The 24,543-nt window shown below is 36.9% G+C and overlaps 2 protein-coding genes and 3 pseudogenes across 3 annotated transcripts; 4 read left to right on the top strand and 1 right to left on the bottom strand.

Annotated features, from left to right (window-relative positions):
• The first annotated feature begins 387 nt into the window (after positions 1 to 387).
• On the top strand, positions 388 to 8,599 carry LOC110717713 (activating signal cointegrator 1-like). 2 transcript variants are annotated; one of them, XM_021896480.1, is made up of 7 exons: positions 388 to 719; positions 1,720 to 1,863; positions 2,616 to 2,683; positions 2,832 to 2,882; positions 2,971 to 3,030; positions 3,157 to 3,554; positions 7,730 to 8,599. In XM_021896480.1, exons 1-6 carry the CDS (start codon positions 596 to 598, stop codon positions 3,511 to 3,513), a joined length of 804 nt encoding a protein of 267 aa, XP_021752172.1. In that variant the 5' UTR covers positions 388 to 595; the 3' UTR covers positions 3,514 to 3,554; positions 7,730 to 8,599. The 2 variants fall into 2 exon arrangements, with proteins under 2 accessions (XP_021752172.1, XP_021752171.1); XM_021896479.1 differs by lacking the exon at positions 7,730 to 8,599 and having other exon boundaries at positions 389 to 719; positions 3,157 to 4,183.
• On the top strand, positions 6,899 to 7,297 carry LOC110717547 (proline-rich extensin-like protein EPR1). Its single transcript, XM_021896275.1, has one exon. The coding sequence runs from the start codon at positions 6,899 to 6,901 to the stop codon at positions 7,295 to 7,297; it is 399 nt and encodes a 132-aa protein (XP_021751967.1).
• Positions 8,600 to 9,202: 603 nt separating the features above from the next.
• LOC110717714 lies at positions 9,203 to 11,780 on the top strand (annotated as a pseudogene).
• Positions 11,781 to 11,988: 208 nt separating this feature from the next.
• On the top strand, positions 11,989 to 15,304 carry LOC110718195 (annotated as a pseudogene).
• A 3,480-nt stretch (positions 15,305 to 18,784) lies between these two features.
• On the bottom strand, positions 18,785 to 21,259 carry LOC110717596 (annotated as a pseudogene).
• Positions 21,260 to 24,543: the final 3,284 nt, after the last annotated feature.

Raw genomic sequence — 24,543 nt, 5'->3', positions numbered from 1 at the left:
AATTAGCCATATATGTGCATGTCTCTCTTAAATAACTTTAAGCCACCAGTCACCACAGACATTTATGTGATTGGCTGCTGGTTATACATGGTAACTGCTGGTTATACGTGGTAAAATTATATGACCTTAGGTTGAATCACCTACCATCATGAGAGTTTTCGACACCAAGTCCTAAAATCTCTTAAATTGATCTAAAAGCGTGGATATTCAAGTTTAAGTCAAATGTTGACTTTTTTGAACGCGGAGAATAAACAAGTCATACACCCTACAACACTTCTAGAGGCCAGATGAGTGGTAGGAATTGTCCACTATGTGACCCATTACTGGCTGTATGGTTACAAACCACATCTATTTTTGCACGGGTTCCGAAAATCTCTAAAATTGATCCGGTTCATTTCTAAAATCACTGAACCGAACTTAAAGTTTAATGTACTTAATGTTCCCAAAACCAATTCCTTGAACAAACCCAGAAAGCTCATCAATTGTTGGTCAGGCAAATCACTAGAGAACAGATTCTGTTCCATTTACAAGTCTAAAAGTGTTGAATTTTTGAAGATTAGAGAAATTGACTTCAAAAAATAAACTTTTTGGAAAGATGAGAAGAAACAATGGAGGAAATTACACAAACCCATGTCTAACAATGCACCAACCTTGGGCTTCTCTCCTCGTTTTTGGCATTAAACGAGTTGAGGGTCGATCCTGGCCTTCCCCTATAAGAGGTAATCCTTTTTCTCTCTCTTTGTTTTCATTCAGTTATAATTTTTCTAGCAAGGGTACAAATTCTTGATTAATGTTTACTTGTATTTCTGGCATTTTGAGTAAGCAAGAGAATAATAATGTGAATTACACCGAATTGGGTATTTTCTGGATGTGGAAATCGTATATGTTTGAATTTGAATAATTTTAGCTTGTAGAAGCTCTAATTGGGGATCCACTCTGAGTAAAAATTGGAACTTTGAGAATTGAGTTAACTAAATTTTTAATTTTGTAGAATTTAAAAATGTGTGTCAGAAAAAGTTGGAACTTTGAGTTTGTGGTGGTGGTGCCTGAAAATTAGAACTTTGAGTTTGTGGTGGTGGTGCCTGAAAATTAGAACTTTGAGTTTGTGGTGGTGGTGCCTGAAAATTAGAACTTTGAGTTTCAAGGTTGTTGATTTATTGAAGGACTCTAACTGAATGTGCATGTGTGCGCGCGCGCGCGCGTGTGTGTGGAGGGTGGGGGGAGGAAGGAGGTGATTTTGCTCATATTGGCCAACCCCAAGTAGTTAGGGTGGTTGTCACGGTACCTTATACTAGTATATGTGTAGTGGTGGCGGAGATGGTTGTTAATTTTTTATGTTATATATGCTATGCTTTGTGGTAGACTGGTAGTACCGTACAACAATAGCTAACATATTTTTTTGTTCTTTTCGCGTATATTGGAGGGTCTAAACCTTGCAAACTGCTTGTTTATCCATGAACCTATTTATTTCTTACGGTCCTGCTAACTAGCTTGATTATGTGCATTTACATGTGAAAACATAATTCATTAATTAATCTTTTGTGGAATCTGTTTGGTTGGAAATGAAAACATAAATACTCTGTACATTATTGAAGGTATTTCAGTTGTTTGGTATCTGTCTACTTCAACCGTCTAAAATGGAGATTACGGAATGTATCACCTATGAAGTAGTTTCTTGTGATGGATGTTTCTTTATGTTAATTGATCTGGTCTGTGAAGGTCGACTTTGGATACATGCTGCTAGTAAGGTCCCTGAACCTGAAACTATCAAAGCAATGGAGGACTTCTACAAAGAAATCTATGCAGTGAATGGAATAAAGGACCTCAAGTTTCCAGATAATTATCCAACTTCACGGCTGATAGGTTGTCACTCTTGATCAACATTTTCTCTTACAGAATTGTTCTGCATATTCAGTCTGTGAGTATTTGTATGAATTTATAGACAATTTTTTCTCGTGGCCCAAAATCTGATTTTAATTATGATTATTTGGTCTGGAAACAACTTAAGCACACGTGAAATCTAGTCCATCTTATTAAATGGCAGGAAAATATGCTTCATGTAAAATTTAAGGTAAAGAGTTGAGAACGGTAAGTTGCCTCCATTGGGGACAACCCTTTTTCACCAAATTATGACAACCTGCCGACAAAAATGTCTGCACTGCAATTGCTAAGAGGCCATTTATTTCTGTTAATTTAGAACAGGACGGTCTGCTACATCACTTGTATATAATATAGGACATTTTTACTTAAAAAAGGCTTTGTAGTAGAGCATTCCTTTCCACCCAGTATTGCGTTGCTTATTTTCAAATTTTCTATAGACAATACTGCAGTTAAGTTATTCCTTTGCTATTTCTTAATTGAGATGAGAATAAGCATCAGGCTTTATTGTGTCTTCTGAAGCGAATCCCATGCAATTGGATAGTATGATCTCTTGAGGAGTGGCTGCATAGAGTTGATACATCTCTAACTTTTGTCCTTAGGATCTAGATAATCTTTCTGGAACACGTGCACCCTCTCTTTTGTGCCAGCTATTCAGTATATGCCAAGGTCAACTGCACATGAACATTATTTCGCTTTTCTCTAAGGTTTCTTACTGAACTTCCTTTTGAAAGCAGGTTGTGTGGAGGTGGTTGGATGTATTACATGTGAAGAGCTGCAAAGCTGGGAGGAATTGCCAGAAGGGGTAGAGCATATATGTTTTCTTTTATTTCCCTTATTGATTTCCCATTCCTTTGACTCCAAATGAAGTATTGTGATTGTGCCTCATACCAATCTTTGAAGTTATTCTTGTAATAACAAAGGAATATTATGGAATGTTCCTTGGTTGACAGGTCAGATTGGAGGGACAAACAGATTACTGCTGGTTATGCGAGCAGCCGCAAGTATGCGTCCATTCTTTCTTCTTTGTATCCAGATACGGAATGCTATTTGTGTGATTAGTAGCTAACACATGTACTTGAACTAATACAGAAACTGATAATCCCATTCGAAATGCGAGGGCAACATGGTGTTTACAATTTGGAGAGGAAGGTATGCCTGAACTGTAAGACCTTGGCACTTTTTCTCTCTTTGCAGGACTACAATGTCGCTTTTATGCTCATTACTTAGTTGCGTTTGTTGCTGAGAAAGCTGTAAAATTCTCGGTTTTGGCTATAGATATACGAGGCAGCAGTAAGAGGTTTGCGTCCAGTTGAAGCTCCATACCCTGTCAAGTTTCCGCTTATAGATCCTCAAGATCCTTTTTCACTGAAACCTGGATCACTCACATGTCTCTCTGGAACCTCCAAGACTTCTAAACTGGAAATTTCATCTGGTCTTAGCAACGTTATAGCTGGTGCACGAGTGGCTGCAACACAGTTTTCGAGAGAAAGTAAGGGTGATTCTAGTATAGACTCTGAAGTAGGAATTCCTGTTTCTTCAAGGACAAGGAATAAATTGAAGGGTATAACACAGAATGAAGAAGACGTGTGTCATGATGCAGAGCCTAACTCAGTAACCAAGGACTTGAAATAGCAGTAGCTGTTAGTGACAGAGAAGTCAGTCTGACTGATAAGGTTTGCATTTTCTTTTATGTGCTCATTAATTCCAAGAAGAATTTTTCACCATGATGATATGATCAATAGATTTGTTGTGCTTCATGATTTTTTTGTAGCATGGTGATAAAATTGATGTTTGGGTGGTTTGTTATGTCAATGTTGTTGGTACAGTTGATGTAATAGCTACCTTACTTTTCCTTTAAAGATTGGTATGATTTTTTCACTTCAAAGGTTATGTGTTTTCTTTTATTTTATGTTGGGGGAAGAAGGGGGGGGGGGGGGTATTATGGGGGTGTTGCAGAAGGGTTGTTTAGTTGCAAGTTGTGAAGGGGAGTAGCTTGTTGGTATTTTCTTTATTTTGATGCACCAAACTTCCTGTATCATGAGTTTCACCTAGGACATGAATACTGTTGAGAAAATACTTTTTGAAATTATTTCACATTTCCATGTTAGTGACATTGTTAAAGAACTACATTTGATGATTGTGCTTGACATTGTTAGAGTACATTGTTAGTGACATTGTTACATTACTACATTGTAAATGAAGTCACTAACTACAAATGTCGCTCACTTACTCATTGTTAAAAAAGTAACTACAAATGCTCAAACCCACTCATTTCTTCATATTTTTTAACACTTCATTTTTTAACACCGCTGCAACACGGATACGATCTTCACACCACCGTGTTCCCAAACACCAAGCGTCTCGGTGTACAGTGCAGCCCTGTCCACCGCCAACAACTCCGCCAGCAAATCTGCCTGATCCGCATCAGCCACAGCACAAAGTCGTTTACCCTCAACACGAATCCCCAGAATGGCCTCGACGTCATGTAACATGATCGTCATTTCACCGAACGGAAGGTGGAAAGAGTTTGTATCCGGCTGCCATCGCTCAACGAAAGCCGTGATCAGCGTACTGTCAATCTTATCGTGCATGATGGCAGGAACGTGATTCACCCCAGTGCCCTCCAGTCGCTCGAACATCTCGCTCTCCGCCGGCCAAGCCTCAGCCCATGTACGCAAAAAGCTACAAGTCTTTTCCCGGGTATGATATTTCAACAACCCCGTAACTGAAGGCCTCTCCTGGTCCTCCCAAATACGGGCAGCTATGTGTCCTAGAAAGCTAGGAATCACACTCCCGTCAACAGGCCCACCGGGCCACTCACTCCTAACAACCCAAGAATCATTAACGACCCTCGACCGTTTTCTACTTGCCCCAGATACAGTGGACGTAGATGATGTGCCAGATCTACTAACAAACCTACCACCCCTACCCTTACGCACCTCCACCATATGTGCCTCGTACATGTCATCAACCCTCTGATTGAATGGACCGTAATCATCATACGGTCCACTCCCATCGTCCACATCCTCATCCTCATATGCGCCCTCCTCCTGCTCCTCCTCCTGGTCACCCTCCTCAGCATCATCATCATTATCGTCATCGTCATCCTCATCCCGCCGGTGGATCCGTTCTCTACGAGTCGAGGCCGAAATACCACGGGATCTAACATGTCTATGCCCCGACCTCTCCACTGAATAGGTTCTACTAAGAAGCTCTACATTCTTCCCCGCACCATGACGACCCAGTGAATTCTACAAAAAATTTAACAAATTATTTCAACTAATTAGGACACAAAACAAAAATTTCAAATTATTTCAACTAATTAAACACAGAAAAATATTATACGGCATACACAAATACACACATAATACCCTAATATATTACAAAATGTATGATTTCCAAAAAAAATAAAAATTATTTCAAATAACTAACCATAAAAAATAAAAAACAAATATATTACACATACACAAATACACACATAATACCCTAATGTATTACACATTTTAAATAAAAAAAACAATTACACATTAACACAAACAATTACCACATACTACATCAATTAAGGCATAAAAAATGTTTAAACATCAAACATACAAAAAATAAAATATAAACACAAAAAAAAAAATCTGATTTTATAAAAATAAAGTATACACGATTTATTAAAAAAAACACATAAAGTTGATAAATATTTAAACAAAAATAAAACACATTAACAAAAAAAAATTAGACATAAAACTAAATTATTTTAAATAAAACTAATTTTCTGATTTTGCAAAATAAAAAAAAACCAAAAAAAATCAGAAAAAACAAAAAGAAAAAAAAAGAAAAAAAAAAGGGGGGTTGGGCGCCTGGCCAGGACGCCCACCCACTGGCGGTGGCGCCAGATCCGGCAGCCATAGCCAGTGGGCAGGGAAGCCCACCCATTGGCACAGGCGCCAGATCTGGACGCCACAGCCAATGCGCTGGCTCCTGGTTTGGACGCCTGTGCCGGTGGCTGGGCTTCCAAGCCAGACGCCACCCCACCGGCTTTGGTGGCCGGAGCTGACACCCCACCACACGCCACCGTCTTCTTTTTTTTTTTTTTAAAAAAAATAATTAAATAATTACCTTGCCACCAGGTCGCCGCCGCCACCTCTTTCCCTTGCCGCCGCGACATTGTCGTAATTAATTTTTTTAGGAGAGGTAGATTTTCTGATTTTCTTTAGAGAGAAGTAGAGAGTGTTTTTTTTTTTTAAAATGAAAAGGGCAATAAAGTCAAACCAAGTTATATTTATGGGCTTTATATGGTAATTTGCGGGCGATGTTTAACAAATCCCTAACTTTAAGCTTTAAGCTATAAAAAATGCTCCATTTTTTGTTCCAGAATGATTTAGTAATCCAGTTAGCTTCTGGTTTTCTGTAATTTAGATAACACAAATTAATCTCACATACTGTACATTTGATCAACAACTCTTGATAATTAGAAATGGTCAAATGTTTTTGTCTCTATAATGCCTTCTGATGTTAAAGTAATTGTCTTTCTTTTGAAGCTGTGTAAATTTCATGAGCTTATTTTACAAGGACTTTTTATTTACCGCGATATAGCTGATTAATCCTAGTATGTAGAGGAAATATGTATGAATTCCTTAGTCGCCATAGATTGTGATAACTGTTTCAATTTTTATTTATTTATTTATTATTTTTATATAGGATTTTATATTACACAATCTTGATGAGGTGCAACGTTTTCTATTGTTTAACTCTGTTTTCACACAATGTTCTTTAAGACATCGTATTTTTAAAGAATTATACTGTACTAAATTATAAGAAAAAAAAGGTTCAGTGTGAAATATATACAGGCCAAGAATGTGGGTAATTCACTTACAAAATTAGACTTGGGCAGGAGCAACATGTACATGACGAATATATCATATACGTAGTAGTTTTTTTCTCCTATGTGAAACTGTATATATAGGGCCTTATATCTTTCTACTCTGAACCATCCCACAGAAATTTTCCTAGTGTTACATATATAAGCATGTCTGGTGGACGCTTCATACTTTTGTTCCTTATGGTGGGAGTTCTCATCGCTGCTCAATGCCTTGCTGAACATCATCAGCATGATCATCGCAAAACATCTCCACGACACAAGCCAATTGATACCTGTAAAAAAACAGCAGAACACAGCAGATCTATTAAACCACCCAAGGCAGAGAAGAAAAAACCTCCCGTACCTCCTCATGATAAAGATAAGGCACCACAACATGAAGTCCACAAATCTCCTAAAAAAGGTGCTACTAAACCACCTGTTGGACATGAAACAAAATCGCCTCCCAGTAAAAAGGATCTACCTGAGAAGAAGCTTCCCCCTCCTGGAAAGAAGCTTTCCCCAATGCCGCCCCACAAACCACCCACGACATCTTACAGAATTTCTTGATTTTTATCTAGAGTGATGCATGAATAAGAAACATCCTGGACACTATATCAGCATTTCTTCTTTATTTTATGGTTATCGAGCTTGTATTTTGTTCTACAAATTGCATGTCTGTGCTGAATTGGGTTTAAAGTATAAAAAATTGAAAACCTTTGACGTTTGATTCAACATTGATTACCTGTTTATCTCTAGTATCTTTGTTCACCTTTGTGAATCAAATCGAATATTATAAAGTTATAGTATTATGATTTAATGAAAATTATTGGTCTAAACTAAGAATAATTGTTTGATAGTTGTACACATATGATGCTATTCAACAGTTACTGTATTGCAAGTTCCTTAGCTTCTAATATCCAATTTCATGACCTTGTAAGTGAATAATAGCTACTGTTTTGCAATTTCCTTTTTGTAACCTGGTAATTTATCCATCTCTAGGATGTGTTCCTCATGCGTCTCTGCAAAACATCTGAAGTCAGCAATCCAAAGCTGCAAAGCAGAACATTTTCTTGGACTTCCCTCGCAGAAGTGCAAAGTTGATCGCGTAGCACCTAACATGATTCGATTGTGGTAAGAACTTATGCATCTAGACTTCATACGTCCTGACTATGCTGATTTGGAACAAAGAAGAAGTTGTTCGATCAATTTTAGCATGACACTCATTACATAGGTTACTGATATATATTGTGCTCTGAACTTGGTATCTTCGAGTATTGATCACATTGTCATTCATACCAAGCTGAATCATAGCAATCCCATAAAAGATTAATCTAAGTTGTCAACAAGCTCTAAAAGATTAATCAAAGTTGTCATCAAGCCGATGGCTTCAAAATTGACAAAAACACGCTGATTACATACATGAGCGATCTTACAAGGATAAGGATCATCACTTCACCCATCATAAGTCTGATGTGAATAACCAGTATCTTTAACTCATTACATACAAATTTTAATTATTCAATCCAAAAATATTGAATCAATTCATGATCATAAACAATAAAACAATTCAATCATCATTATTGAAGATTTCGTTTATGAGCAGTGGCTAGACGTCATTTTACACCACTTTAGTCGTGCAACCCTCTTAAGATAGTTTTTCTCGACCAATCTTAGTCCAAAAAACTATCAGGCCCAGCCCAATATCCCGATCTGGCCTTACTGTGTGGCCCAAAATTTTGGCTCGATCTTGGCCCGACCCAGCCCTATGGTCTGCTCCATATATAGCAATTTTCCTGTACGTATTATTTGTGATCTTTCCCAAACCTAATACGTGGTCTTCAAGCAAAAACAAAAATTACACCTATAAAACCCCATTCACAAACCAAACAGAAAAAAAAAAAAAAAAAAAAATCTCCAGAATAATTCACTAAGTCTCCGAAAATACTCTCAGCAACCTCTGAATTCATCATTTCCTCCCTCGCTACCACCGCAACCGCCTCCGACTCTGACTCCGCCACCAACTCTTCTTGCCTTCTTGGCACGGTAGTACACTTCTATTACAACAATGGCTTCAAACTGTCCTCTTCTTGGCCCTCCAGAGGCCAACAAAAACACTCTCCTCCACCGCCTCGCAACTAGGCTTCACAGAGAACAATCCTCTTACGTACAAGGCAACAGGCAACCCATGCCTAGATTTCTTCTTCCATGTAGTGTCCAACACGCACCCCCCGGTCGATCACGGAACGCCTCGAAAAGGCTTGGGATCATGATCCCTTGACTACATTAAAGCTTATATGTAACCTTAGAGCGATTAGAGGGACCGGAAAGTCCGATAGAGAAGGTTTCTTTAGTTGCGCGTTTTGGCTCTTTAAGCATCATCCTAGGACATTAGCGTACAACATGAAGAATCTTGCTGAGTTTGGTTGTTTTAAGGATTTGCTTGAGATTCTTTACCGGTTACTTGAGGGATAAGATGTTCGCGCTAGGAGGAAATCGGAGTGGGAGTCTAAGAAAAGAGGGGAAGGGAAGGTGAGGAGGAGGAGGAGGAGGAGGAGGAGGACGAGGAAGCCGAGGAGGAAGGGTTATAGGAAGGAAAACAACTGTAGGTGGTTCCATGATATAGAAAACATAGGGGAGTCGAAGGAGGACAGGATTCGGAAGAATTTGGAGAGGGGAGAGGAGGAGAAGAAGGCGGCGAGGGTGTTGAGAAAAGAGAGGGAAGCTGCTAAAGCGAAGAAGGCCTTAGCTAGGTACAAGAAAGACCCGGATTTTCGAGTTTTGCATGATCAAGTAGCTGAGGTTTTTGCCAAGTTTTTGAGATCTGATGTTGAGTTCTTGAAATTGGGGGATGTAAATAAGATTAGTTTAGCCTCGAAGTGGTGCCCTAATATCGATTCATCGTATGATAAAGCAACATTGATTTGTGAAAGCATTGCAAGAAGAGTGTTTCCTAAGGCAGAGTACTCTGAATATGAGGGTGTTGAGGATGCTCATTATGCTTATAGGGTGAGAGATAGGCTTAAAAAGGAAGTACTTGTACCGCTTCATAAGGCGCTTGAATTACCTGAAGTGTACATTGGGTTTAATCAATGGAGAACATTGCCTGACAATCGAGTCCCATCTATCGTGATGAATACTTACAAGGACCTCTTTTTGAAGCATGATCCTAAAAGGTTTTTGAAGTATTTGGAAGATGTGAAAAAGGGGGATTCAACTATTGCAGCAGGTGCGTTGCTTCCTCACGAGATTATATCTTCTTTAGGGGATGGAGGTAGTTCAGTCGCGGAACTTCAATGGAAGAGAATGGTGGAGGATCTCATGAAACTTGGGAAGTTGAAGGATTGTGTTGCAGTTTGTGATGTTTCTGGTAGCATGGAGGGTAATCTCATGGAAGTATGTGTTGCCATTGGATTGCTTATCTCGGAGTTGAGTGAAGATCCATGGAAAGGAAAAGTCATAACGTTTACTGCTAAGCCGAAGTTGCATATAATTGAAGGAGATGAACTTGTTTCAAAGGTGATGTTTACAACAAACATGGAGAGGGGTTTGAACACCAACTTTCAAAAGGTTTTTGACCAGATTTTAAAAGTGGCTGTTGATATAAGATCAGTCAGAATCAGATGGTGAAGAAGGTGTTTGTGTTTAGTGATATGGAGTTTGATGAAGCTGCAGGGGACAAAGTCTATATGACTCTTCTTTGGATTCTAGGTACTCAAGAGATTATTCTTCGGATTCTAGGTACTCAAGAGAATTTTCTTCGGATTCTAGTTATTCAAGAGATTATTCTTCGGACTCTAGTTACTCACTCGATTATGGTAAAAGAAGAAGAGGATGGAAGGAGAGGGAAGAGAGACGTGCTGAGAAGTGCAGGAGAAAAGGGTGGGAGACTGATTATGAGGCTATAAAAAGGAAATTCAGGGAGAAAGGATTTGGGAAAGTGCCTGAAATTGTGTTTTGGAACCTTAGACCATCAGAGGCTACCCCTGTAACAGCAACACAAGAAGGTGTTGTGCTGCTAAGTGGATTTTCGAAGAATTTGATGAAGCTGTTCTTTGAGAGAGATGGGATTTTCACTCCCTTGGAAGCTATGGAACTTGCCATTGCCGGTGAAGAATATAAGGAACTAATTGTGTATGACTGATTTAGTCCAATTGCTTATTTAGGTTCTTAGTTCTAGATTTAGTTCATAATAGAGTCCTTTTACCCAAAAAAATATGCAAGAAAAAAAAAAAGGTTTTATGTTTAATCCCCTTTCCCTGTAGAATTAGTGCTGCATTCTGTTCTTCAATAAGTGCTAAATGGTTTTCAGAACAGTTTATGTTTCATTGAATAAAGTTTGGTTTTAGCTATCATGTTTTCTGGCATTAGTGTACTAAGAAGGTTTCGATTACGTTTAGATTATGAACAATGAAGCTACTGACTTCTAATATCTACCTGCCTCAGTTGATACATGCATGAACAATGAAGCTACTGACTTCTAAGCTAACTAATTTAAAGTACAGCCTTGCATTGTTGCAATCGACCTCAGTCTTTCCATAACTTCGAATATTCATTGAATTTGAGACTATTTTTGCTTCCTCAAGGTTTCTGTTATTGTAAATCCAAACATTTTTAGTTCATTCAATCTGACATCGATAATGATCAGCAACAAAAATTCACGAATTTCACAAGTCTCCTACAAATTATGGCTCAACACACATAATAAATAGACCTTTTTCATCGGGAACTCTGTAGACATGCATGTGTATTCAATGTTCATGTAGGCTTGGAGCAGTATAGCACAATTTATGTTCGAAATAGACTTCCCCCCACCCCAAAAAAAAACAAAAAAAAAAAAAAAAAAGATCACCTGGGCGGCTGTGCCTGTAGATTCCTTGGATTCAGAATGAAATCGAGTATGAGCACAAGATATAACCTCAGATTCAGTGAACAGAGAAAATAAAGCGATATTATCATATAGTGGAGCATCATTGTCATCACAAAGTATACTGATGTACCGCATTACAGTTCATCCTTCTGACCTGCTACTTATATAGCTTCTGAAGTAAAATATTTCATCTGCCTAGCACCTGACAAGGTTATGAATTACATTGTGATGCTGTCTTATGCATGACACTCCTAATGAAAATAGTCAAAGGTAATCTAGGTAGTTGATGTCGTAGAATTAAGCCTTCATACATATTACATACAAGTGTATAAATGATGCAGTACATACTAAATACAACAGAGCAGCAGCCTGCAAGAAAGAATAATTGAAAGATCTAAAACCTGTTTAGATTGCTGATATTATGTCAAGTGCGTCTGCAGATCAAATCTTAGTCGGCTAAAATGTATGACAGATAGAAAACTCTACGGGGGTAATTAAAGTTTTAGAATTTGGAAAGGCCAAAGCCTAGTCATAGTGTTAGGATTTTGTACTACAGGCAGAGAAATGTTTTAATGAGGCAGAGAAAGCTTGTAATGTCAAATTCTTCGAAATCTGCAGACATCTGACAGCTAATTGTTTTTTATTTTTATTGAGACTCACCTTCATATTCCTTGGCTTCCAATATTAAATTTTCGTGATCTTGTAAATGTTGTAAAAATAGCTACTGGCTTGCAATTTCCTCTGTATAACCGGTTTTTTCTTATTCATCTCTAGGAACTTAGGAAGTGTTCCCTATGCGTCTCTGTGAAACATCTGAAATCAACAATCCGTAGCAGAAGTGCAAATTTGATCATCGTAGCACGCACCTGACATGATTTGATTGTGGTAAGAAACTATGCTATCCTTGCTTCATACATTCTGATTGTGCTGAAGTCACTGATATGCAACATAGTATTTCCGAGTATTGATCACGTTGTCACTTGTACCATGTTGAATCCTAGTCCTATAAATGAATAAGCAAAGTTGTCTGATGAACTAAGAATGAATTGTATATCCTGCAGGCCTGCACCTACAGGCCAACGCCGGCTTCAAAACTGGCACATCACTCTATTAAGTTTTGTGATCTGAACACATAAGAACATGAGCCACTACTGTTTTACCTTAATTCTGAACTTGAATTTCAGAAGACAAAGCTAGCAAAATGCAATTACAATAACATACGCTAGTTAAATACATTAATGGTCGTCAACATTGAACATTGACAAATGTTACAATTTTATCATTTATACGAAATAGAAAAGGAATTAGATACAATGATACAAGTACAATCATTCAAACCAATTATTGATTCAATTAAGATGATATATAACACAATTACACAAATCAACCACAATGGAAGATTGCCTATACAAGCAACATTTATCTTGTTTACACCACGTCAACAGTACAATCCTCTTAACAAATCCGGTTACGGCCAAAATTAGCCCATGAGGTCAGGCCCAATATGTGGATATATATTTATATATATATATATAAATCAGACTATGGCTCAAATTATCAAACTCTTCACCTTAAAAAAAAAAAATTACACTCAAACAACCAAAACTATGGCTCCGAAAATGCTCTCTGAAGTTATAATTTCCTACCTCCCTACCACCCCAATCGCCTCCGCCGCTGCTACCACCACCGACGTAGACAAAAACAATTGCCGTAAAATCTATCATTCTGATTTTTTCCCTTGTAATTTTCTATCTCTTAGTAATAATTCTCACCCAACATAATAAGCTTTACAGATAATGGATCCACAACATTCTTAACCTCAGGCAACCCTGCCTTAGACTTCTTCTTCCATGTTGTCCCCGACACGCCGGCTTTGGAACTCATCCACCTTGTACAACTTTCTTGGTCATACGATCCACTCTTAACCCTTAAGTTGATCTGTAATCTTCAAGGTGTACGAGGTACCGGAAAATCTGATAAAAAGGGGTTTTACGTAGCTGCATTATGGCTGCATGAAAACCACCCTAAAACCCTAGCCCTTAACATGAGCTCCGTTTCGGGTTTCGGGTTTCGGGTACTTGAAGGATATGCCTGAGATCCTCTTCCGCCTTTCTAGAAGGTTCCGATTCTAGGAAAAGTGTGGAGAAAGGTTCCGATACTGGGAAGCGTTCGGAGGAAGTTTCCGAGGAGTTTCCAGTCTTGTGTAGGGGCGGTAGGGGTTTCGGGTTAATGGGAGGGCGTGGTAGGGGTTTCGGGTTAATGGAGGAAGAAGAAGATGATGACGACGAAAATAAGGGTGGGGAGAGGAGTGAAGAGGAGAAAGAGAAGATTAGGGTTCTGAGACCTAAGAGGAAAAATGAAAGGACTAAAAAGATATTGAGGTTATATAATCAAGATGTTAATTTTCGGCCTTTGCATGATTCAATTTCTGATGAATTTGTTGATTTGTTGAGAAGATATTGAATTGCTTAAAAAGGGTGATTTGTATAAGTTAGGGTTAGCTGCTAAATGGTGTCCTACACTTAATTCTACATATGATGAAGTGACATTGCTTTTGTGAAAGCATTGCAAGAGGGTTGTTTCCGAAGGAGGAATTCGACGAGTATAGGGGTATGGAGGAAGGGTATTACGCCTTTAAGGTTCGTGATCGATTGAGGAAGGAGGTGTTGGTTCCTTTAAGGAAAGCACTCGAGTTACCGGAGGTTTATATTTGTGCTAAGGAGTGGGATGCATTGCCTTATAATAGGGTGCCTTCTGTGGCTATGAATTTGTACAAAAGTCTGTTTTATAAGCATGATAGGGAGAAGTTTGAGGGGTACTTGGAGAAAGTGAAGAGTGGTAAGGTGACGATTGCTGCTGGGGCATTGCTTCCTCATGAGATAATCGCCTCGTTGAAGAGGGATAAAAATGGCGGTGAGGTGGCCGAGCTTCACTGGAAGAGGATGGTGGATGATTTAGCAAAGAAGGGAAGTTTTCTAACTGTATGGCTATTAGTGATGTGTCTGGGTCTATGAATGGGATTCCAATGGAAGTTTCTATAGCTCTTGGTTTGTTGATTTCCGAGCTAAGTGAGAAACCATGGAAGGGGAAACTAATCACTTTTAGTAATGATCCTCAGTTTCACAGAATTAAGGGAAGAACACTGATAAAGAAATGTAGCTTTGTAAAGAATATGGACAGGGGATTTAGCACGGATTTGCAAAAGGTGCTTGATCGGATTTTGAAGGTGGCAGTGAAAGCGAAACTCCCTCAAGAACAGATGATAAAAAGGTTGTTTATCTTCAGTGACATGGAGTTTAATGAGGCCTCTGGCCGGAAACCTTTGTCGTATGGGATTCATGGCAAAGAACCGAATAATGATGTGATTTCTTGGGAAACAGATTACATGGTGATACAAAGAAAGTTTAAGGAGAGTGGATATGAGAGGGTGCCTGAGATTGTGTTTTGGAACCTCAGGCACTCCGAGGCTACTCCAGCACTGAACCTGGGGTTGCTCTTGTAAGTGGATACTCGAAGAATCTAATCACCTTGTTCTTGGAAGAAGGTGGGGTATTGAATCCAGAAGGGGTTATGCTTGCTGCCGTTGCTAAGCCAGAGTATGATGCAGTTGTTGTATACGATTGACCAATAATTGCTTGTTTCTAGCTTGATAGATGTTTTGAGAATTAAAATGTCTGTACTTGAGATTTTACTGTATATATACTGAATAAAACAACTTTTCAATAGAATAAACTTGCATTAGTTTTGTGTTTTCTGTCAATGCATTTATTTGTTGCAGGGTATTGTTCTGTATTTCATAATTTCAGCCTACAGATCCATAATTTTTGAAAAATTATGTACTAATATTGTTGAAAGTACTTAAATTTTGCTCTTAAGTTTTGATATTGAGGTGAAGTTGGCTTATATGTCATATCTGTTTATGACTCAACTGGGAAATTTTTCTTATTGATTATTCAGTAAAATTTGTCAAGAGTTTTCATTGTTGCCATAATTATAATCCTAAAATCATGTAATTGCAAGTTAGGCTGATAATTTCATGATTTCCATCACTCCATACTACATTTAGAGGAAGTCTAGGCTAGTTAGTAGTCACATTTATGTTATCAAACCATATTGTGTCGTCTCTTGGACTATTACCTATTTATCACATATACTGTACTGTTTTAGCTATTTCTATCTCATACGGTAGCGTGTTTATGCAGAAGTGAATTTCATATTATGATCAAAGTTTCAGGATGGTCTTTATCTTCAGAACTCTTATAAATGATCTGTTTAACAAAAATTGTACAACTAATAATCATTTAACTTTTCTGTGTGTTGAAAAGTGTTCATTGTTTGCGGCTGAGAAATTCAGGTTTGGCATATTTAATTTGTAATCAAGTTATTTTGCTGCTTTAGTATTGGAAGATGATGGTATAGACTATAGAGAACCCTGAGTCATTTATGCTTACTGATATTGGTTAGCCAGGATATTAAGCCGGTTGCTTATGAATTATGGTTGATTTTAGTTTATATACATATACTTCAGAGTTAAGACCTTACTATATAATGAATACAAAATCAGAACTTCAGACTTGGAATTGCAAGTATTGGCATAAGGGTGTTTTTGTTCTGTTTCCTACCATTGTGCACTGTTTCGATAAATTTGATGATAGTTGGGGAATTTTGTGACAATTTTCAGCACATATACAATTTCATTTCATGCAGCTGGTCTTGTTCATCCTCAGTTAGCTCCTGTGTAGTTCAGGATCTGGCTTACAAATTATATGTTGAATTTAACTTCTCTGATATTCACCGTATGAATGAATGATAAGATTATTGGTTTCATTGATTAATTATTGATCCTTGTTATGTTGTAGAACATTGGCCTCGATGAACATGTAATCTACATATATCCTTTATACAATAAATCTTACTTACACTGTAATCAGGCACGAATCAGTTACACTAGGTCTGTATGCAGCCATTCTTATCTACTACAGGATTAGAGAGAAATGTTGAGTTGATCATTTCAGTGCTCAGTTTTCAGGGAAAAAGACTCTTCAGATCAGTTCAGCCTTTTAGTAAAAGAATTGTGGTAATTTCGAGTTCCTTGCAAAAAAAAAAAAAAAAAAAAAAAATGATAATTAAGAAAACTGACCTACTAAAAATGGGTTAATAGCACTAATTACATATGGGCAGAAAGCTGAGGTAAAGTACCAAAATTTATTTGCTGCATCAGTTGCGATCCTTGAAGATCTCAAAGGTTACATATGCATACATTAACATCATCATCAATATCCAAATTTTTTAAGAGCAGGCCTAGCAACTAGTCAGCTACATAAAAAATGATTACTCGTAATCAGTTTTTTTTTTTCCCCTGATGCAGAACTTCTCCATTTTTTCCTAGTTGAATTTGTGGATTTCAGGAAATTAAGTGGTTTTTGGTGATCTGATTGCAAAACAAAACAGTATAAACAATTTATCAATACAGGTAAGGTAAGATCCATAAAAAAATCGAGTTCAAGTTTGTTTATTATGCGCATTAGAATAATACCTCCTTAAGAAAGGCAGTTTGGCTTTTTACACACTTTTTTTTAGAAAAGTGGGTTTTCTTTGGTCATGGAGGAGTTTACTCTACAACCTGATCTAGTTCCCTGTACTTTCTGCTTCAATAAAACTTGTTACGTCTTCGTCATTACTCTTAATAATCAGGTTAGAGAGTTTGTCACTTTCAGAGTTTATTGAGGTAGTTTCATAGCAGACCATGAATTGCAGCATTCATTAATTTCAGGAGTCAGAACACCACCATCATTTAAGAACAAGGTCAGCAAGAATTGTACGTACTATAATCATATTGAGCATACTATACAGACCAAAAAATGATTGTTATAAGTTCTGTCAGCTTAGATTTTGGCTGATGTTAGTAGTGCAATATGCTGGACTCCTGGATTAAATTTCAATTCATGATATTATTTGTGCTAAAAAGTATTCTTTGTACATTCTGCAGCAAGTCACTGACAATACCTGGTATTGAGTTTGCAAGTTAGCAAATTTTCGAGAATTAGACACCTTGTTGCTTTGTTCTTGGAAGATGTAAGTGTACATATATACAGTATATGCTTGCGGACATTGGTAAGCCAGAATATTATAATCTGGTTGTTGATGATATATTATATGTACTGATATTGCTTCATACTTCATGTTAAACAGAGATTCACAATTTCAGACTTAGAATTGCAAGTATTATTGGTGTTTTGATTGTGTTTCCTACCATTGCTGTTCTGATAGAATTCAATAACTTAATCTGGTTAGATTGATTATACGTGCATGATAATATTTCTGGTTTAATTATTTTGTGAATTCTCAGCATCATCATTAAAAGCAATATAGTAGCAGCCACATTGAAATATCTATTTTATACACATTATGGATTGATATTATGTAAACTCATCGATCTGAAGCAGAACTTCCCTTGTTTACTGGTTGAATTTTATCCTTTCTATAGTTCTTAATATAACATATGCGAAGTATACTACAAATGGTAGTCTTCACATAAATTGCAATGACAAAACAGTACTCTTCATAATTCATTGTAGAAAACTTCAACAGTCCTCCGCTTAACAGACTTATATACATACTTCGGTCCATCCTTTACCATCTAAGGCTGGGTTCGTAGTTCTATATCTGCTATAGAGATAGCATATGACCTTCAGGAGAAAAGTACATGAGCCACAAGGTCATCACTTAGGCCATCAGTGCATATAAGCCAATCTGAAATGTAAATAATGTGATGAAATACACAAGAATGATATTTGCAGTGTTCTAATTGCAAGGCTAACCAGTTTTTGTCACTGCAAGAAATAAATCCCAACAAAAGTAACAGTGTTGAAGTTCTGACTTGTGCGATAGAGCAGAAATGTGTAAACTGCACCAACTTGAATCAAAGCGAGGCAAAATGGCAGATTGACTTATCGAATAAAACCTGGCAAGACAGGCAGATTGATTTATCATTACAGAGTTTTGAGGATTAATGTAACTACTTGAATTCCAATTCCCTATACTTTCTGCATGATTAAAACTAGTTCCAGCTTGATAATACACTTATAAACCTCATTGGCTTTGCTATATAATTAAACATATAGATTTTTCTTCTGCAGACTTTATAATATGAAAGTTATAAATTATTCACAAAAAGAAGGCACAAAAATTCCAAATACATCTATATTTATTTCAAAGAACCATGGTTACAAATATTACTTAGCATTCATGATAAACACTAAAAAGATCCATGAACAATGAGTTGATCATACTCAGGGCTAGAGATAGTAGCATCCATCACACTCTCAGGAGTCAAAACACCTCCATCATCCAAGGGTCAGCAGATTCTTCGAGAGGCCGCTAACAACCGCCATCCCAGGTACATCACATCTCACAGGAACCGCCAATGAGCCCTTTCAAATTCCAAAACACCACCTCCGGTACTTTCTCAAACCCTCGGTCAAGAAACTTCGCCTTGATCCCGGCATACTCGGTTTCCCAAGGATGAGCAGACACCTTCTCAAAGTCTTCATCAATGAAAACAAACAACCTTCTTAACATCTGACCTTCACTCAGATTCTTCCCAACAGTGAACTCCAAAATTTTATCAAACACTTTCTCTAAATCTCCCTACTTTCACATAACATATCTTGGATTGATTCAACCTTTTCAGCAAGTTTATCACCCTCAATGTTGTGAAATTCAGGATCTTCACCCCCTCGTTAGCTCCGAAACCAACAACATCAGCCCAACACAAGCATCCCCGGCTATGTTATTAGCCAATGCACTACAATTTATCAACTTCCCTTGCTTGTCTAAGTCATCCACCATCCTCTTCCATTGAAGCTCTGCGACCTCATTAAGCTCCTTCTCCGAACAATCTCATGAGGAAGCAAAGAACCAGCAGAAATCGTCATATCACCCTCCTTAACATCGGTTAGGTACTCCTCAAATCCATCCCTATCGCGCTTTAGGAAGACCTTGTTCTCTAAATTCATAGCCGTAGAAGCCACTCTATCATAAGGAATGTCCCTCCACCTTTTAGCACACATGTAAACCTCAGGCAACTCGAGGGCTTTTCGAAGAGGGTCTAATACTTCCTTCCTCAATCGAGTCCGAACCCTATAAGCATAATGCGCCTCCTCTACAGCACCATACTCTACATACTCCTCGCGAGGAAACACCTTCCTCGCAATGCTCTCACAAGGACACCACTTCGCAGCTAAACTAATATCCTCATAATCACATTCTTTTAACAATTTCATGTCCGTTTTCAAAAGATTTGCAAACACATCACATATACAATCAAACAAAAACCTATACTCAGGGTCATGATTATACCGATCAATCGCCTTTTTCGCCTTATTAGCCTTTTTCTCAGCTTCTAACACCTTAGCCTTTTTAAGGCCTTCTTCGTGTAACGTTGCGCGAAAGAAGGCCGGCTTCCTTGACTCCCACTCATCCTTCATCCTTTTCCTTTCATCGACCCCCTCGAGAATCCTGAACAGATCTCGAGGAGGTCTTTAAGAGACCCGAAGCGGGCGAAAACGCCCGCGTTTAACGCTAGGGTTTTAGGGTGGTTTTGATGGAGCCATAACGCGGCCGTGTAAAACCCTTCTTTTATATTTTTACCTGTGCCTCTAACACCTCTTAGATTGCAAATGAGTTTAAGAGTTGTTAAAGGTGAATTTTGCCAAGAAAATTGCAGCCGTTCGATTAGATCTGAGGGGGTGGTTTCTTGAACCACGTGGAAGAAATCTAGACATGGGTTGCCTGAGGAGAGGTTAGAAAGGGTTTTCGTTTGATTCGATGACAGAGATTGGGTGGTTGGTTGGGCGTAAATGGTGGAGGCGAGGAGGGTGGATTGGAGTTCCGGGGGACCTAACAAACCAGAAGCCATAATTTTGTAAAAAGATTTTTTTTTTTTGAAAGATTGTGAAAAGATTTTAATTTGGATGAATAGATTAATAATGAAAAAAATGAGAGGATTACGGTTTTAATTATAAGAAGGTGTGGTACAGTGATTCCTTGGGAAGCAAGGACTAGGTTCTTGGTTTCATGAAGTTTACAAAATACTCGTATTAGTACCTACAGAATTAAATTATTAGGGCTTTAGAGGATTTAATTTTAGGTTTTGTAAAGGTGAATTTTGGGCTTTATTGGCCTATATAACTACATTAATTTTTGCGGAGTATTTGTTTTTTGTCATGGAATTTTAAATTTTTATTTATTTTATTTTTTTTTTTATTTTTTTTATTTTTTTTTTGAGGGGATTGTCATGGAAAATAATACAGAGTAATAGAGTATATAGTATTTTCAAATTTTATTTTTTTTAATTTCTAGTGTTTAGAGAGCAACTATAAGGACGGGTGATGACAATCCACTCCAGAATCTGAAATCAGGAGGAGAGCTCTAACCACTTGAATTATTCCTCACTTTCATTTTTGAATATAATTTGGCATATATAATTACACTTTTATTTTGTCAAAGAAAATAATATAGAGTATCAAGAAGTACACCGTAATAACAAAAATATAGATTAATGCCCGTACGATGCATGGAAGTAATAATCTTTTTTCCATAATAATTGTGATATAATACAAATATAAGGCAACTCATATGAAATAAACAAATGCAATAGAATAATAAAATTATAAAGCAAAATTATTAAAACTACAATTGAGGAAAAATTATTGTTGATTAGTTGTATTGAAAATATTTAAAAGTAGTATACATTATATTACATTAATGATGCATATTATTTCCCAATAAAACTATACAATCCAGTATCTATATGACTAAAGACTTATTTATAAATGTATTTTAATAAACATGAAAATATTAATCAAACAACCGAATAAAATCTACAGTAAAACCACTAGCACAACATACACGTAAATATATAAATTACAAATAATATATCACCTGTATATCCAATAAAATAATTTCAATGGAAATAAATACTACTCGGATCATTAAAGGCAATAATAATCCACAATTAGGCAACACTAACCTATATTATTAATAGTGTAATAACTTTATTGTCTTAATCAAATGTTTCAGCAAAAGATAATATTATTTTGGTATTTACTAAGATATTAATTTATTTGATTACGTAATAACAATAATTGATATTTCACATTTTCCTAGAATTACACATATGATAAGTTGTCGAACACAACATTTATTTTATAGATATATCTAATACTCCATTAGTCAAAGAAACAAAAAATTATAGCTATTTAAAAAAAATTTAAAAAAAAAAGTGATGTTTTAAAGTAATCTCTTTATAATCAATTACACAAATCAATTTTATTATTAGTGTTTGGGCAAAATTCAATAATACTCCGTCTAAAAGATGTCCAGGCGGTAATGATAGTATCTTGTACCTAAACCAATGGCTCACTTTTTCTATAATTAAAAAAGGGTTGGAGTAATAATTTAGGTAAATGTGTATGGAAAAATATAGAACATGAAATAAAAATAAATAGTACATTTTATGTAAAGATAATACTTCGTATATAAGATTTGGAATAATATTATTATAGTTGTATTTTACAAATATTCCAAAAATAAAATATTTTTTTTGCTAAAAAGGGAGGGGGAGTTTTGGAGGCCAGGGTAAATACAACACTAGGAAGTGACATGTGTCATTCGTGGTGTCTGTTTTAGTATTATGTTATTGATAATTATTTTAGATTTATTGAATGTTATCTGAATATCCATAATTCCTTTTTTTTTTTAAAAAGATGAACATTCATAATATAAAAATATATCTTTCAAAATATATATATATATATATATATATAAAAGGGGTAATGATATATGTAGCCCTTAGGGCTATATATAAGCATTAAATATACTTTCTAAAATGGAATTAAGTTGAGATAGGGCTATATTTAACATTTTCCATAAAAAAATACAACACCAAAAAAAAAACGATTAAAATGCAATTATGCAAAGGTTAAATTAGAAAATACACCCTGTCAAAATATTATATATATATTGAACATTTTCCATTTTAGACCTGCTTTTTTTAGAACTGTCAAAAGTTAACCCGACCCGAAATATTTACCCGAACCCGATTATTAACCGACCTGTTTGAACCCGAAAAAATGGTGACCCGAACGCGATATGACCCGACCTAAAACCAACCCTATTCCCGAGTTAACCCGAGTATATGAAACCCGAACCTGAACATGAACCGACCTGGAGATGACCCGACCTGAATATAACCCGTAAATTATTGACCTGAATCAAACCCGACTCGAACCCGAGAATGACCCTAACTCGTTTTAAACCGTTAAAACCCAAATTAAACCCCACCTATTATTCACCCGACCCAAATGTAACTCGACCTAAACCCGACCCAAACCCGATAAGATGTATGACCCGACTCAAGCATGACCCGAAATTCAATTATAGGCTATATTTCCCTAGTATATTGTCGTATATATTGTTATATAGTCAAAGGAGATAATTATCATATAGTTAGCTAAAGTTTAGCCTATGATGATTGACGAAGGCATGTACATTGTATATATGCGGTTATTCTCTTAATGATAAGCAAGGAAAATTTTCTCTCATTCTTTCATTATAAGAGCCAGATTACATTGGCATAACCGCATAAGCTTGTCTATTATCATTCTAAAATTAATTATAGCCATAGATGTAGCCTTTTTGGGTCTAATTATAATTATAACTTAGAATATTATTTGCTCTCCCTTAATTTGCTTCACTAATTTCTTTAATTTTTTTCTTATCATTTTGCCCTTGCTTGATTGGGAAGAGATACTCAAGAATCAAGATCGCATCATTTTTACTAGCTAAATAATAATTAGAGCAAATAATAATTAGAGCAAATAATAACTTAGGTTAATGCCTTGTAATTTATTGGCTTTCTGAACGTCAATACATGAATTGTTAACAACCCAACCCGAAAAATGTACCCGAACTCGATATGACCCGAGCTGAAATCAACCGGAGACCCAAATTAACCTAATATTTGAGACCCAAACCCGAACATGACCCGACTTGAAAATGACCCGACCTGATTATAACCCGTAAATTATTGATTTGAACCGAATCTGACTCGAACCTGAGAATGACCCTAACTCGTTTTAACCCGTTAAAACTCGAATTAAACCCGACCTATTATTCACCTGACCGAGTGTAACCCGACCTGTTATTGACTCGACCCAAACCCGATAAGATATATGACCCGATGTGACCCAACTCAAGCATGACCCAACCCGAATCCAACCCGCATAAGTTACGACATTAACCCGAATTGATCCGACATGAATTGACCTGGCCTATGCTAACCCGACCCGTTTACCCGAATTGACAGCTCTACCTTTTTTCGACCAAAATACCTTGTATAATTTTTTTTATTCCACTCTAGTTTTTCACTTTTTTTTTTTTTGGGGACCTATATACCTTGTACCGTACAATTTATGCCATTATGGAGCACAATGCAAGCGACAAATACACTTTATTTACGTACCCAACCGCCTTAAAGTCCTCAATCGTTCGGTCACAACCACACCCACACTACCCTCACTCGCCTCGACTACCGTACCACTACGTTACCAGTCTACCACCGCGAACCGTTAACAATCCTGTGACTCCATCGTTCCGTGCCCCCATCACAAACTACTTTCACAACCAGTTCATTAATATGTCATTGTACTCAACTACTCAACCAGTTCATAGTGTTTTGGACTAGCTTAGCTTGAGCTCAAATGAGATTTAAATATGTTATTTAAGCTCAAAATCATGTTATCTAATGTCATAATTTGTTCGTTGGCCCAACCAGCATCATTATTAATCTATTTTGAGCCGGGTAATTCTTTGTTTCTTATTGTGAGAAACAAATTTTGTTTCTCATGGGGTATGTGTCAAGATATGGGACTCCCTCTCATGG

Source organism: Chenopodium quinoa, unplaced genomic scaffold (genome assembly GCF_001683475.1).
Source record: "Chenopodium quinoa cultivar QQ74 unplaced genomic scaffold, ASM168347v1, whole genome shotgun sequence".
NCBI lineage: Eukaryota > Viridiplantae > Streptophyta > Magnoliopsida > Caryophyllales > Amaranthaceae > Chenopodium > Chenopodium quinoa.
This window is presented reverse-complemented; position numbering and strand designations above follow the sequence as displayed.